The sequence below is a fragment of the Gavia stellata genome, chromosome 4 (assembly GCF_030936135.1).
Source record: "Gavia stellata isolate bGavSte3 chromosome 4, bGavSte3.hap2, whole genome shotgun sequence".
NCBI lineage: Eukaryota > Metazoa > Chordata > Aves > Gaviiformes > Gaviidae > Gavia > Gavia stellata.
This window is the reverse complement of record NC_082597.1, coordinates 17,570,480-17,583,917: the sequence shown is the minus strand read 5'-3', so window position 1 is coordinate 17,583,917 and position 13,438 is coordinate 17,570,480. Positions and strand designations below refer to the sequence as shown.

Sequence of the window (13,438 nt, the reverse complement as noted above, 5' to 3'; positions counted from 1 at the left end):
AAAGGCAGCCTTTAGGGTTAGGCAGCACAAGGTAGATTTTCAGCCCCATGAGCAGGAACTCAGTTACATGACTTGCATTACCATTAATGGGGGTCATGCTGGTAAATTCCTGTACACTGCATTGAACATTTACTCATGAGTGCAGAATTGGCACAGCTAATGAAACTTGCCTTTTGGGTAGCATGGTGTTTCAGGAGATGAGTCTGACAGGCAGAAAGGACTGCTAAGCACCCATATGAAAGTCTGGCTTTTAACTCCTTGAAGATATTTCCAGAAGATAATAGTGTGAATTAATGCTGGTTACTGTTAGCTGTTCCTACTGTTAGGGATCAGTCTTGCTCCAGTAGGATTCCACAGAAGCAAAGATGATGCCTGAAATGTAAGTGTGTGTGCAATCATTTAGTGGTGACAATTTGCTTTCTTGTGTATTTTCCAAGTACTACTTACTGTTACTTATTTTCTTTCGAATGTAGGCCAGTCCTCTTGCTAACACCAACTTCTATAATCACAAACAAATTAAGTTCTCTTTTATAATTTTTGCCACTGCTGCTTTCCCAAAGACGACCCCTTCTATTGCTGGGCATCACCTGCTGATTTCCAACTTACATTACTCATGAGCATCTTATCCCCACTTATTCTTGTACTGTGTCCATTGCAGTGATAGCATCTTCTCATTTCCAAAACTCTTCCTTGGCCGTTACTTTGCTAGGCTAAGCACGGCAAGTCCTTTTTTTCTGTTTGATAAGGTAAGCTTTCCATTGTCCTGGCTGCAGTTCTGTGCATCTGCTGTAGTTGGAAGTTATTTTTAATAAACTAAATCAAAATTGTCCACAATATTCTATCCCATTCAGTGTCATAAAATTTCCATCATACCCATCTTCTCAGCAACCCACTCTTGTATTGCCTTTTTTATGTTTTAATCACACCGTGGTTCATAATTGTTTTGTAGTCAATTAATACAGTTAATTTTTTCTTTTTTTTTTTCATTTATAGCTGATGATCTTTGAACCTGCAATAGAAATTTTTGTCATTAGATCCCAAGTTTCATTTTTTGTGATTAATTCTGTTTCTAGGACTCAGCTATTCAAAGTGATTCTTTTTTTTTAATGCATGATACTCTAAATATCCTTTGTGTCACCAACAAACTATGTTTAGTATTAATCAAAATATTGAATTAACGAAATCAGTTTCATGATTCAATTCTGAAGGAACTCCTAACTTAGGCTCCCTCTGTTCCAGTCTTTTATTTATTTCACATTATTTCAGTTATAAAGTATTCCTTACACTAGGTGCTGAAAAGATGAGTAGTGTAGTAGTTGCCACATATAAGTGAAAAAAGAGCCCATGTCACATTAAATCACTCAGCCAATCTCTCTTTCCTTTCCCAGCAACATATTCTTCCATTTTGGGAAAAGCCTGTTCTGTCAAATGGACCTTTTAACATGATCAGAAAATCACTACGTGTTTGAACTAAGTATGGTTTGAACTGTCGACAGGTCTCTTTTCATTCACTGGAATATTCCATTTCTTCTTCATCAGCTTATAGCTCTCTGTGGTCATTACAGCCAAAGAGATGCCAGAGATCTGCACTGCAATGACCAGTCAACATCTAGAGAAACACTTGGCAATTTCTGTGTTAAATAGAAGTAGGGGAAAAAAGTTAATTTGCCACTGCAGCTAGTTGACTGTGAAGGAGCAGCTGCAAACTGCTGAGTCTCATCAGGTTGCAGTCTTGATTAACACTGGGCAGATCCCCCCTGCTGCGAGAATAAATACCCTGCCTTTGTCAAGGCTCCCATGTAAGAAACAATAGATTATTTCAGTGAAGCCCAAGAACGTAAATGTTAATCGAATCATTCCTCCAAATAAATAGAAGTAGCACCCAGAATGTAAACATTTTAATTTTGGAAGGGAAGGTCTGCCTATCAGCTGGTTAATTTTCTAAGTATTTTTTCATTTACTTTGAAAAGCTACTCACTAACATTGCTATCATTGCATACAATAAGATTTTCAGCCCTGCAAATATGTGTTTCCTGTCTTTCCAAGCTAGGCAGTGGCAAAGTCCAAGGAGTATTGGAAAAAATAAAATCTGCCTTAATAGCACTCAAGAGAGGTCAAAACCTTGTACTGTGTAACTGCCAAACTATGTGATCACATTAGTTCTTGGTAGAGGAAATGGAAAATACTTTCCAACTGGAACTGACACCAGGAAACATCTTTTTAAAATGTTTTTATACATTGGGATAATTACCATTAGAAATAAATCTGTATCTCTTTACACATGATGTAAGTGACTTCAGGTATTTTAACAAATTTATGTGTGTGCAAGCGAGACAGAAAGACTAGGCATTTATCCCCTTACTGCTTCCTTGTTTGCTGTACAAATAAGGGATTTCAGTACGCAGTTGAGCAATATATGTTTTAAAGTAAGTGTACAGCAAACTCTGGTGTGATGCCCAGCCATCTTCTGTTTTCATGTGGTTACAACTATTGTTGATCAACGCATCATAAAAGTATCTCTTGGCTTTCAGTTGTGCCACGTGTCTGGGTCAGATCCTGGTGACTTCACTTCTGTGAGGTGTCCCTTTGCCTGTAGAGGAACTGCAGCAAAGCCAGGGGAGTTCAGCTCATTGCTTCTCTCGTACCCATAAAGTCCTCCGAGATCCTGCACCAGTGGTAGATTAGGACTCTGTAGCTCTCTACGAACACTAAACATGGAAAACTGTTTTCTTACAGAATTTGCTAGTTCTTCACTGAGGCTGATATGCTACTGTTTATACATGCCCCCTTTTTTAACAGTCATGATGCACTTCTCCACTGGAGGAATCTGTCTCTTGAGTTTCTGTGTAGCAGATATGGTCTCCTGTCAGTCACGCTGGGGTACATCTTGTCAGTTAGGAATTTAATGGAGATGAAGGATGTGTTTATGGTAGAGGCACAGAAGTTTGGTGTTTGGGGTTGGATTCCCAGTGGTCCTGTAGGCTTTCCTGCCTGTTGGGATCACTGGATTTCCGCAGTTGTCAGTAGTTGCTGAAGTGGGGAGAACAACACCTGCCAGCAAGGTGATTATTAGCAGAGTGAGCCAGTAACGGTGGAGGTGTGAAGATGAGTGTGATAATTCTAGGGTTGCGGCCCATGTTCACAAGGGCACATTGTGGGTGGGTGCGCGGGCAGGATTTTCCTACTGCCTGGGTGAAGCTGGAGATCAAGACAAGCCACAGCATTTATTGCCATGCTAAAACACACTTTCTTCCCATCTTCCATGCACCACCCACAGTGTCGGTCTGCATGCCTGGACCAAAGCAGCTGTGTGAGCAAGCTCAGCTCCATCCCTTGCTTTTGATTGTCCAGCTCTCTGAGTTGATGATCTCTATTTTCCTGTGACTAGAAACCAGGGGGCTTCTCAGCCATAGGCAGTGGGTTTCCATGCCCTCCATCTTGTAGCTGGGAGGCACTTCGAGCAGACACAAGCAGTCTTCGTCTAAGCTGCCTCACAGTCATCGGACAACCTTTCACTATAGCCTTTATAGGAACCTGCACTCAGTTTGTGGTGGCCCCAACAGAGTACCCACATCAGGGGAAATTTGATTTAAACCTTTAGCCTCACTTGTGATATTACATCATTTTATGTTTTTCTGTCTTTGGGCAGAAACAATGTTAAAATTCAAGTTACTTCATTCACTTGACGTGAAAAGTTGCAAAATGAGCAGAATTTATTAGAGTTTGCTGTGCACATATGGACCCTCTTTAAAGTCATCCATTGGGTTTTCTTCTTGCCTGGGTGTTGTAGGTCAACTTAACTTCTGCTACTATATTTACACATCCTATTTTAGTCCCCCTTGGGAAATAAGAAGTACGTTGTTGAGTTGGCTGAACCAGCATTTAAATCCCATGTGTATGTAGCACTGTATGACATGTGCCATTTACTTCTTGAAGCCCAACATTGGGCGATTAGGAATTCCTCACGGGCCTTCAGGAGAGAAGGTGGCTGTGGTGACTGTGGACGACTGTGACACAGCAGTGGCTGTGCGCTTCGGGAGCCTCATTGGAAACTACACCTGCGCTGCCCAGGGGACTCAGACTGGCTCAAAGAAGTAAGGATTCCCTATATTTGCGTTTTCCACTCATTCTCTTCTTTCAGGGGAGAGTCAACAGTATGTGATTAACTGCTAAGCAAATTAAGTTGGAAAAGCAGATATGATTTAACAAGAAAAAGTAGCAAGGTTTCGTTTGGTAGGTAGAATTTGTTGAGGCTACTGCAAGTGTCAGTACACTGCACATTTTTCCCTAATCTTCATTTTCTTCTTCATATTGGCCACTGTTAGGGACAGGTCATTGGATTCTGTACGCATATGACAGCTCCTAAGTTAAAAGTTACGGTGTTTCTGGAAGGTCCTTCGATTACAAGCTCTGGAAGTGCTGATGTAGCAGAGGGAAGTGCATGGCAACACGGGTGAACTAAACAGCTCAAATGTGCTTATGGAAGCAGTAAGATAAAGAACAAAACAAAACAAACGATATGCAAGAAATTATGAGCATTTCTTTGTTTCTTCAGATCTTTGGACCTAACTGGCCCTCTCCTCCTTGGTGGTGTCCCAAACTTGCCTGAAGATTTCCCAGTGCACAACAGACAGTTTATTGGCTGCATGAGGAACCTCTCGATCGACAGCAAGCCGATTGACATGGCTAGTTTTATTGCCAATAACGGCACTCTGCCAGGTATGAGCGACTACCGCCTCAAAAGTCAACACAAGAAAGCTCTCTGCTGTAGCTGTGTGTGTAACAGCGCTTAGGATGTCGAAGGGGCCACCACTGGGAGGAATCCCAGGAAAGGGCAGGGGACAGAGGAGTCTGAAACAGCCCCTGTCCCCCCGCTAGTGCTGCTGAGCACAAAGCATTTGCCCCGGGCCATGTGGCAGGGTCTTGAAGGGCTGCTGGGCATTGCGCTGCCACCAGGTCACCGGTGCAGCTGCATCCAGACCTGCTCAACGCACCTTGTTTGTTTGAGCAAGGTGCAGTCTGCGCCCGTGCTAGGGACGCACACAATAGCCCATGGCAGAGCACACGCTTAAAGGATTAAGTGGCACGCAGAAAAGGACTGGGCATGTTTAGACCTTCTGCATTGCTACGAGTTTCACCTAGGAATTTACTCCTAAATGAACTTTTCCTCTTTTTTTTTAAATTTCCTTTTAAATTTCATTTTGCTCTGAAAGCCAGTGGGATAAGTTAATGAAAAAAACATTTTTAATGACTTCTTCATAAATTATGTTTGTTCTGTAAATCAAATTCTGCAGTCCTTCAAATCTGAAACTTGCTTCATGAAGCAGCCTGTTGGGAGTTTCTGATTCGGTTTCCAGTCCCTGCATCCCTGGTCAGGATTAGTTCTGGTGTACAAAATGTCCTCATCATCATAAAACTGTCTCTTACATGCAAGAGTGGCGAGTGCCTTCCTTCCACCCTGCTGAAGGTCTGTGTAAGAGCTAAATTGCAGTTCTTAGGTATGTTGCATTGATCCTGGATTAAGAAGGGAGTCGTAGCATAAGCTTCAAATTGCTATTTTGTCTTGGAGCCCTTTTTTAACAGTTATGTCTCTAATATTAGTTAAACACAAGTTTTTGTCTTATGGAAATAGACATCAGGAGGGGCATGAAGTGTTTTCTTTAGGATGGATTTTTTTTTTCCCTTATTTGGAAACGTGTTTCAGTATAGTTTAAAACAGTGAGGTATAGTAGTGTTACTCCACTGTGTAACACTGCACATTGGCTTTCCCTGGTTAGTGTCTCGGTTAGATGACAGTAAGTTGTGAACAGTGGTGCTGAATCACAGCAGCAGTCGATCTGCCTGTCTCCAGCAGTGGATGCCAGGGGAAGAGTATAAAAACAGGACAAGCATGCAGTGATATTTCCCCAAAATTTTGTCTTAGTCCCCAGAGATTTACAGCTCAGTGACTGTATTTAATAGCCTTTGTTAGAGTTGTCTTTATGAATTTGGCACTTGCTCAGCTCACATAAACTTTTGCCATCCACGTTTTGCTTCACTGACTTCAAGGATATTAAAAACCCCAAACCTATAATGGTCATGTCTTCTTTTTACATAAAAACTCAGATACAATCATTCAGAGCCTTTTTCTTGTTAATACCATGCAAAGTAACTGTTTTCCTGAATTTCAGGCTGTGCAGCGCAGCGAAACTATTGCGAAACCAACTGGTGCCAGAACGGAGGCACATGCATCAACAAGTGGAACACGTACATCTGTGAGTGCCCTGTACGCTACGGAGGGAAAAACTGTGAGCAAGGTAGGATGCAAAGACCTCTTCATGCGTAGTCATGTGTGCAGGTTTCGTTACCCGTCATTAACATCTCATAGAATGTATGTCAGACTGTGATGCTTAATGGATAGGTAACAGAAGATTGCAATTAAGACTAAAAATCACCCATTATCTATTTGAAATAATTTTAGAGATCGCCAATATAATAAATATGATCGCTGACATAGTGTCATGAATAACAGCAGCTTCCATTGTTTTACTTACATAGGCAAAGTAGTTCCACAGAACTTGGCGGTATTTAGTAATTTGTTTATAGTGAAAATGCCTGATCCTAAGCCCCTTTAAATCAGTGCAAAGAATCCCGCTGACTTTACTGGGCTTTGGCTCAAACCGGGGATGAATGTGCAGTTTTAATCACCATTTTCTTGGCAAGAAGTCAGTCTCTGCTGAGTACGAGCACTTTCAGTTTTATTGGGTTTTTCTTTGATTGAACACAATGTGCGTATATGTGTAAAACCTCATTAATAAAGGATGAGGAAGGAGCAGCAGGTGTGTTTTATAGGGCGTGAAGAACTTGCAGTTAGTTTCTTCACAAGGAAGCAAGGAGTCGTCTGCATTCGGGGTCCCATGGGGTCAGTGCAGCAGCGGGCTGCCCGCTGTAAGGTGGCACCTCCACATCTGGTGGAGGGTTGCTCATTTGGAGTCTTCCTGGAGGCTTCCAGGAAAGAAAACATGCTTAAACTAGGCATGGCTTTCCTAGAAACAGAAGGCCAAATTCTGGCCTCTGATGCAGATGTGGTAGGTCTTCGTTTCTGTTATTCCCACGTGACACTTAGCCCAGAATAGTTTGTGGTGCGATCAAGGATTTTGTTCTTTTGATGTATCTACCCCAAATCAGACATTCTTGGTTACTCTCAGCAGGGCGTGGACCCTGGAATAGCAGGTCTCCAAGCTGAGGTGCACACACCACAGTGATTTGCAAACCACTTCAGCACAGTATGCCTCAGCCTGGGGCAGATCTAGGTGGTGGCAACTGCTCTCCCCTTGCCTGAGAAGCAGCAGCTTAGGAGGAGAGGACACATAGTTAAGTTTCTGGCTTGGAAATAATGGTCTGCAGGGTGAGGGATGGGGGCAAGGAATCATGGAGGCCTCTTCCTATGTCCCACCTCATGCAGAGCCCAAAGCTGCTATTACTGCCCCTTGTGAGGTACCTGCTTTCTATAGCATCTCCTCAAATATTTTGAGCTCTTCAGGTTTGTATGAAGATCTAGTTTTTCCATGTGTCTCATGTCCTGTGTCTTTGTCAGTGAAGTTCTGGTGTTTTCTTCATGATAGGCTGGTCTCTGTGGTACAAACCGATGCTGATGTCTCCCGAGAGAGTGCCAGGGCTCAACTCTGGTGTGACTTGTACCGGGGTAAATGGGGAGTAGTGCTATCACATGCAAAGAGTATCCTTCCCTCTGTCTTTATCGTAGTTTTGAAATGAAATTTCAAAATTCGATCAAATGTGTGTTTTATTCATCATTTTCTTATCCCAAACTCAAGACCAAAACATGAAGTTTGGGATTTAGAAAATCACCTCAGAACTGCCTTGTAGCCATCACTGGAAACTCATTTTAAGTTCAAGTAATACAGATGACAACAATCACAGCATCACTGTTCGCCCCCCATCCCAGCAGTCTCCTCTGCGTCCAGTGCTGTGCATTCCTGCACGTCCCCTTTGTCATTCGGTAACCCCGTGTTCTTGCTGATGCCTCAATTTTTGTGGGTTTTTTATAGTTTGAGGGCAGCAGGCTGCTTGCTGCTTTGATGATATTTGTGGGGCAAAGTGTCCCTAAGGAAAAATTGCAAGCCAAGAAAGAAATCGATTTTTCTCAAATGTGACCAAAGATTTCAGGAGCCTGAAGTTAAAGTCAGGAGGAATCACTGATATACGATACTCCTGGCTTTCAGGTTGCTCATTTGAGTGCTCAGATATGATCCTAACAGCATTAGCTATTATTAGGCAGTTATTTTTAAAAAAGTCTTAGCTAGAATATTTGCATTCTTGTGTAAGAGTGATTGGCTGATGCATTTCTTCAATCCCTTTGGCAGTGCTGGATCTGCTTCAGGTTCACAGACACCAATGGCTTTGGCAAGTTAAGAATTGAACTTTTTCAACTGCCCACTCTTCAGAAACTCTGGGATCTGGTCTGCACTAGTGAGGATGGAGTGTTTTACCTTCACCACCCTCCTAGGACCTGCTGACTCACCTTCTGGCAGCTCCCGTCTCCCTCTGTTGATATATAAAAGGGAGATAAAATGAGGGAAAAATTCGTTTCACCTTTGTTGTAGTTTAATTCTTTTAAAAATTGAGATATTGCAGTGCTGTGAAGATGTAGCAGCTGTGCCCAACTCTCTCTCAGATAGCTGATGTCATTGCGCCAGCCTGGGGCTGGACACCACAGGTTTGCACCAAAACGTAAGCTGTCGCATGTCCTACACCCAATCTGCAGGTGACATCCTGATGTTGGCAGTGTCTTTCCCTAGGCCTTCTCTCTCCACAATGAATAGCCCTCACATCTTTCTGATGGCCTTTTAAATGTAGGAACCTCTTAAAAGTGTATGTAGATACACAGGCAGCACTTCAAAGTGACAAACCCTGAGAAAACAATTAGTTTGCATCAGCGCATCGCAGATGGCAGGGAGATGCTGTGGTTGGAAGCACATGTGCTCGCCTCTGTGGTGACAAGGGTGGTCAGGTCCCATCTGGGCACATTGGATGTGGCCACCAGCCCCTCCATGGAAACCCCCTGGTCCCAGACATGGGGAAGGGCTGGGGGGAGGAGGGAGGTCGGAGGGGCCTGACGGATGGGGATTTCTGTTTTACTAGCAGGGGAAGGTGCACCCTGCCCCTGGGGAAGGGAAGGGAGTTGGGAGGAGGTGTGGGAAGGGAATGGTATTTGCAAGCACTGAAAGTTACCACCAGTGAGAAAAGGAAGAAGGTGGCTAATTGCCATGCCAGTCCAGTTCTCCCAGGAGCCGAGTGGAAACGCTTGCAAACAGCATTCCCAGCCTCCAGCAGGTAGGAAGCCTGCAAGGTTTGCATCCTGGCTGCACTCTCTGGAGGCAGGTGGACTTAAAAATCTCAGCAACAGTCTGGAAAACCACTAGCAAAGAAGTTGGAAGTTGAGGTCATTGTGAAGGTCAGCAGGCTACAGGAGAAAGGAGAGGGCTGACTTTTGCACACGTGGAACGGAAGGAGGAAATGATCATGCTCAACACTGATGTCCCAGTTACTTTTACGTTGATGTGATGCAGTGCGTGCTGATGAATCATGCCCTGGCCCAGACAGCCAGAGCTCGAGCACCGGATTCAAGTTTTAAGCAAGCTGGGGACATCTATGTCTGGTGGCAAACTGATTTAAATTTCTGTCTGGCTTTCAAGAGCACACTAAGTTTCAGTTGTTCCACCGTATGCTCCCACTAGCATTCGTGGAGGACTGAGTGTGACTGCAAAGGGGAGATCACAGCCTGGAGCCGGGGGGAGAGGGGCTGCCCTTTGGAGCTGCCTGCACTTGCCCCAGGGTGGAGTGTTCAGGTAACCATACCTTAGAGAAGGACAAGTCAAGTTACACCTCTGGCTTGGCTAGTGGTAGTCCGCTAGTCACTAACATCTTGTTTCTCACAAATAGGGAGTTGAAGGGCTTGCAGACAGCACTTTCCTCCAACCCCTGTGCTCTCCCACACACAGCCTTCCCCTTATAGAGACCAGCAAGGCAGAGATACCAGAATTTTGGGTTTGGGGTTTTTTCCTCCAAAAAATGCAACTTCTTATCAACCTGACTCCATCTTCTGCAATGATGTCGTCCCTCTACCTTTTTCTAAGGACTTGCCATTTTAAAGTAACATGTGCACATTTATATATACATGATCTCTCTTACTACAAGAAAATCCAGAAAAGTCAGCAGATATGGTAGTGTGGAGCAGAAGAGGAAGGAGACTGTCATCTCACTGACCATCTGCATGGGCTCAGTGCATGACAAGATACAAGGCTGGGTGCCAATCGGTGGTGGTTGTACCCAGTCTCTAATGCCTGCTTCCGCTTGCAAAAAGCTGCCATGAACTTCACCAGCATGCCCGTGAACGAGGACATCGGATCTCGCTACAAGGTGCCACGCATGGTGGAGGTGCCATGTGAGGTGCTGCAAATAGCACAGAGCTCCCACAGCTTAATTTGTGCTTCTAATCAGTGGGAACAACTAATCCATGGTATTGTAGCTCCCGTTACCTCAGGTAACTACTTTAAAAGTCCAAAGGGTGGGTGTTCCCCTATTTTCCATCAGGAAAGTGCTTTCCATTGAAGGCTGTCATCGGCATCTCCCTGTAGGAGCAGTGTTTGTGCAAGGTTAGAGAGGAGGGCAACTCTTCAGCTATCACCTTGAGGTATTTAAGGCAGATGATATAGGCAATTCCACACAAGCTTTCTCCCTGTGAAAAGGCTGCATAACTGAGACAGCTGAATAATCTGGCCCTGGAGTATTTATAATTAATTAATATTTCCTGTTGCCTCCCAGCCTTTTCCTCTGTGTTTAATGTATTAATTAGAAGCAGGTAATCAAGGATATGTTGAAAACATCTGCAGCAAGTGTTGCCCTCATACTTCCTACTCATGAGTCCACCCACTCATCAGCATAACTGTATCAGTGGAGATCCTGAGCTCACCTTTCTAGGAACATCGCTCACCTGTGTAATGCCACAGCATTGTGGAGGTGCTGCCTTTGAGTGCAGGCACTGAGACAAGGTGCCTACCCCACAACAAGAGTAGGTTGTGAATTTACAGTATTATCAGCTGCTTCATAGTAACTCCCCTAGACTGGCTCTTACTCCATAGTAGATTAAAAAAAGCTCAAGGGACTAGCTACCTTGCGCCATCACCACGACACAGTGTCATTTCTCCTCTTAAACTTTGTCCTGAAGGATATCAACTGATTCTCTGCTGTCTTTTGATTTACAGCAATGCCTTCTCCTCAGCGTTTCAGTGGTGAAAGCATTATCATTTGGAGTGACCTTGACATTACCATCTCTGTGCCATGGTACATTGGGCTGATGTTCAGAACCCGGAAAGTCAATGGCATGTTAATGCAAGCCAATGCTGGGACTGCATCCAAGATCAACATTCAGGTAAAAATGTGGCTGCCTTTGGTTAGAAAAGAATTAAGAAATTCTCCCCCATCAGTGGATATGGCCACATGAACTACATAGCTTCGTCCACCCAGCTAAATGCACATCAATAAATGCAAATGATTTCTTCACCCTTTTACAAAGATCAAAAGATCAATGATGAAAAGTTCATTGTAAAATTCAGATTCGTTGGTTTAAGATTATTTTTTTAAACAGAGGTAGTAGTGTGCATTAGTATAGACGCAAAAAATGTGCCTCTTGATTGTTTAGGGGTTTTTTTGTAAGTAGTTTTTTATGTTCAGTTTTGTCTGAACGTCCGAAGTTATACAAGGAGTTATTGCAAGTGTTCCTTTCTTTACTGTTTGGGCTTTTTTCCCTTTTGGGTTCACTTAGGAAACGTTAATTGTCTTGCCCTCTGCCCCTTTCTGCATCAAATGCAAACACGTAGCAAAAAATAGACATGAGTTTTTTTCAACAGATACTGAACAACTACGTGCAGTTTGAAGTGTACAGTGGCCTGAGCCAGGTTGCTAGTTTGAAGATGAGCCAGTCACGAGTCAGTGATGGGGAATGGCATCATTTATTAATAGAGCTGAAGAGTGCTAAAGATGGTAAAGACATCAAGTACCTCGCTGTCATGTCCTTGGACTATGGGATGTACCAGGTAAGGCAGCATCGTAACTTTGCCACTAAGCACTACAGAAATATTTTTAGGAGAAACTAGGATAAAGCATTGAGGACAAATATTTATGCTGTGAGCCATGTTCTGCAGTGATATGTGCCCAATGAAGTTATATTAATTTATTAAGCCTAATGATAAGGTATCTTACGAACAAGTCTGTTAAAAGCCACATTCAGGTGTCTAGCTCCTCACTGCTTTGACTCCATCTCTACAGAACGTAGGCTGTCTGTGTCACAGAGGATGATAGTGCTTCTTATCGACTGTCCTTTTCCTCAACAGAGCACTGTGCAGATTGGAAATCAACTACCTGGACTGAAAATGAAAAGCATCATTGTGGGAGGTGTCTCCGGAGACCAGGTCTCTGTTCAGCAGGGATTTTATGGCTGTATGCAGGTATGAAATGAAAAGTGTAGCAACAAACTTTGAACTTTTAAGAAATCACTCGTGAAAATGTGAGGTTTTCTTTTTCATCCATCCCTGAACATTTCTGTTTCCTCCATCAAAATATCTAAGAATCAAAATATTAAAGTCCATGCACTTTCCCAGGTACAAATCTGGTCTCACAGGGGAACAGCATTTGAAAAAAAATCTGGGTTTGGCTGATCAAGTGATGTCTCTTTAAAACGTAGCTTCACAGATTAATGGAAGTAGTGAAACACATAGTACTGTATTCTGAATGAAGACTCTAATTTAAAAGTAATTGCCTTTTGTCACCAGGGAGTAAGAATGGGAGAGACATCTACAAATACAGCTACGCTCAACATGAAACAGGCTGTCAAGATCAATGTGAAGGAGGGTTGCGAAGTGGATAACCCCTGTGATTCCAACCCATGTCCCCAGCACAGCTACTGCAGTGATGACTGGGACAGCTACTCCTGCGTCTGTGACCCAGGTAACCCAGTGACCATCCCATGCACTCATCCAGGAGGTGAATCATATCTTCATGTGCTCATCAGAAGAAAAGCAGCGGCAGCAGCAGCAGCAGCATTCTTGCAAAGTGCTCATCTTCTGATTCTTCCTCTTACAATCAGTATTATCTTTCTCAGTCTTACTGTAGCACCCTTGAAACTGCAGTCATGGACTAAGGATCAGTTGTTCTAGGCAACGTATCTACCAAACAGAAAGATGGTCTCTGGTCCAAAGGGCTGTTTCCATGCACCTCCCCTTTTCTTTTTGTCTGTTTTCTTTTTCTTTTTTTCTTTTTCTTTCCCAGCCTTTTCTGCTGTTGGATTTCAGTCTCACACCCTGCATTCTAATCAAGATACTTTGAATGTTTTCTCTGTTTTGGTGCATGTAGCCAGCACATGCTGTCAGCACCCAGCACA

At 43.5% G+C, this 13,438-nt stretch overlaps 1 protein-coding gene across 1 annotated transcript in view; it reads left to right on the top strand.

Moving 5' to 3' along the window:
* Positions 1–13,438, top strand: part of CELSR1 (cadherin EGF LAG seven-pass G-type receptor 1) — a 168,427-nt gene that overhangs the window by 117,249 nt on the left and 37,740 nt on the right. Inside the window, exons 6-12 of the mRNA XM_059816567.1 lie at positions 3,937–4,094; positions 4,556–4,719; positions 6,171–6,296; positions 11,265–11,431; positions 11,910–12,095; positions 12,393–12,506; positions 12,831–13,005. Of these exons, the coding sequence (XP_059672550.1) occupies positions 3,937–4,094; positions 4,556–4,719; positions 6,171–6,296; positions 11,265–11,431; positions 11,910–12,095; positions 12,393–12,506; positions 12,831–13,005 (1,090 nt within the window). The remainder of the gene's footprint in view (positions 1–3,936; positions 4,095–4,555; positions 4,720–6,170; positions 6,297–11,264; positions 11,432–11,909; positions 12,096–12,392; positions 12,507–12,830; positions 13,006–13,438) is intronic.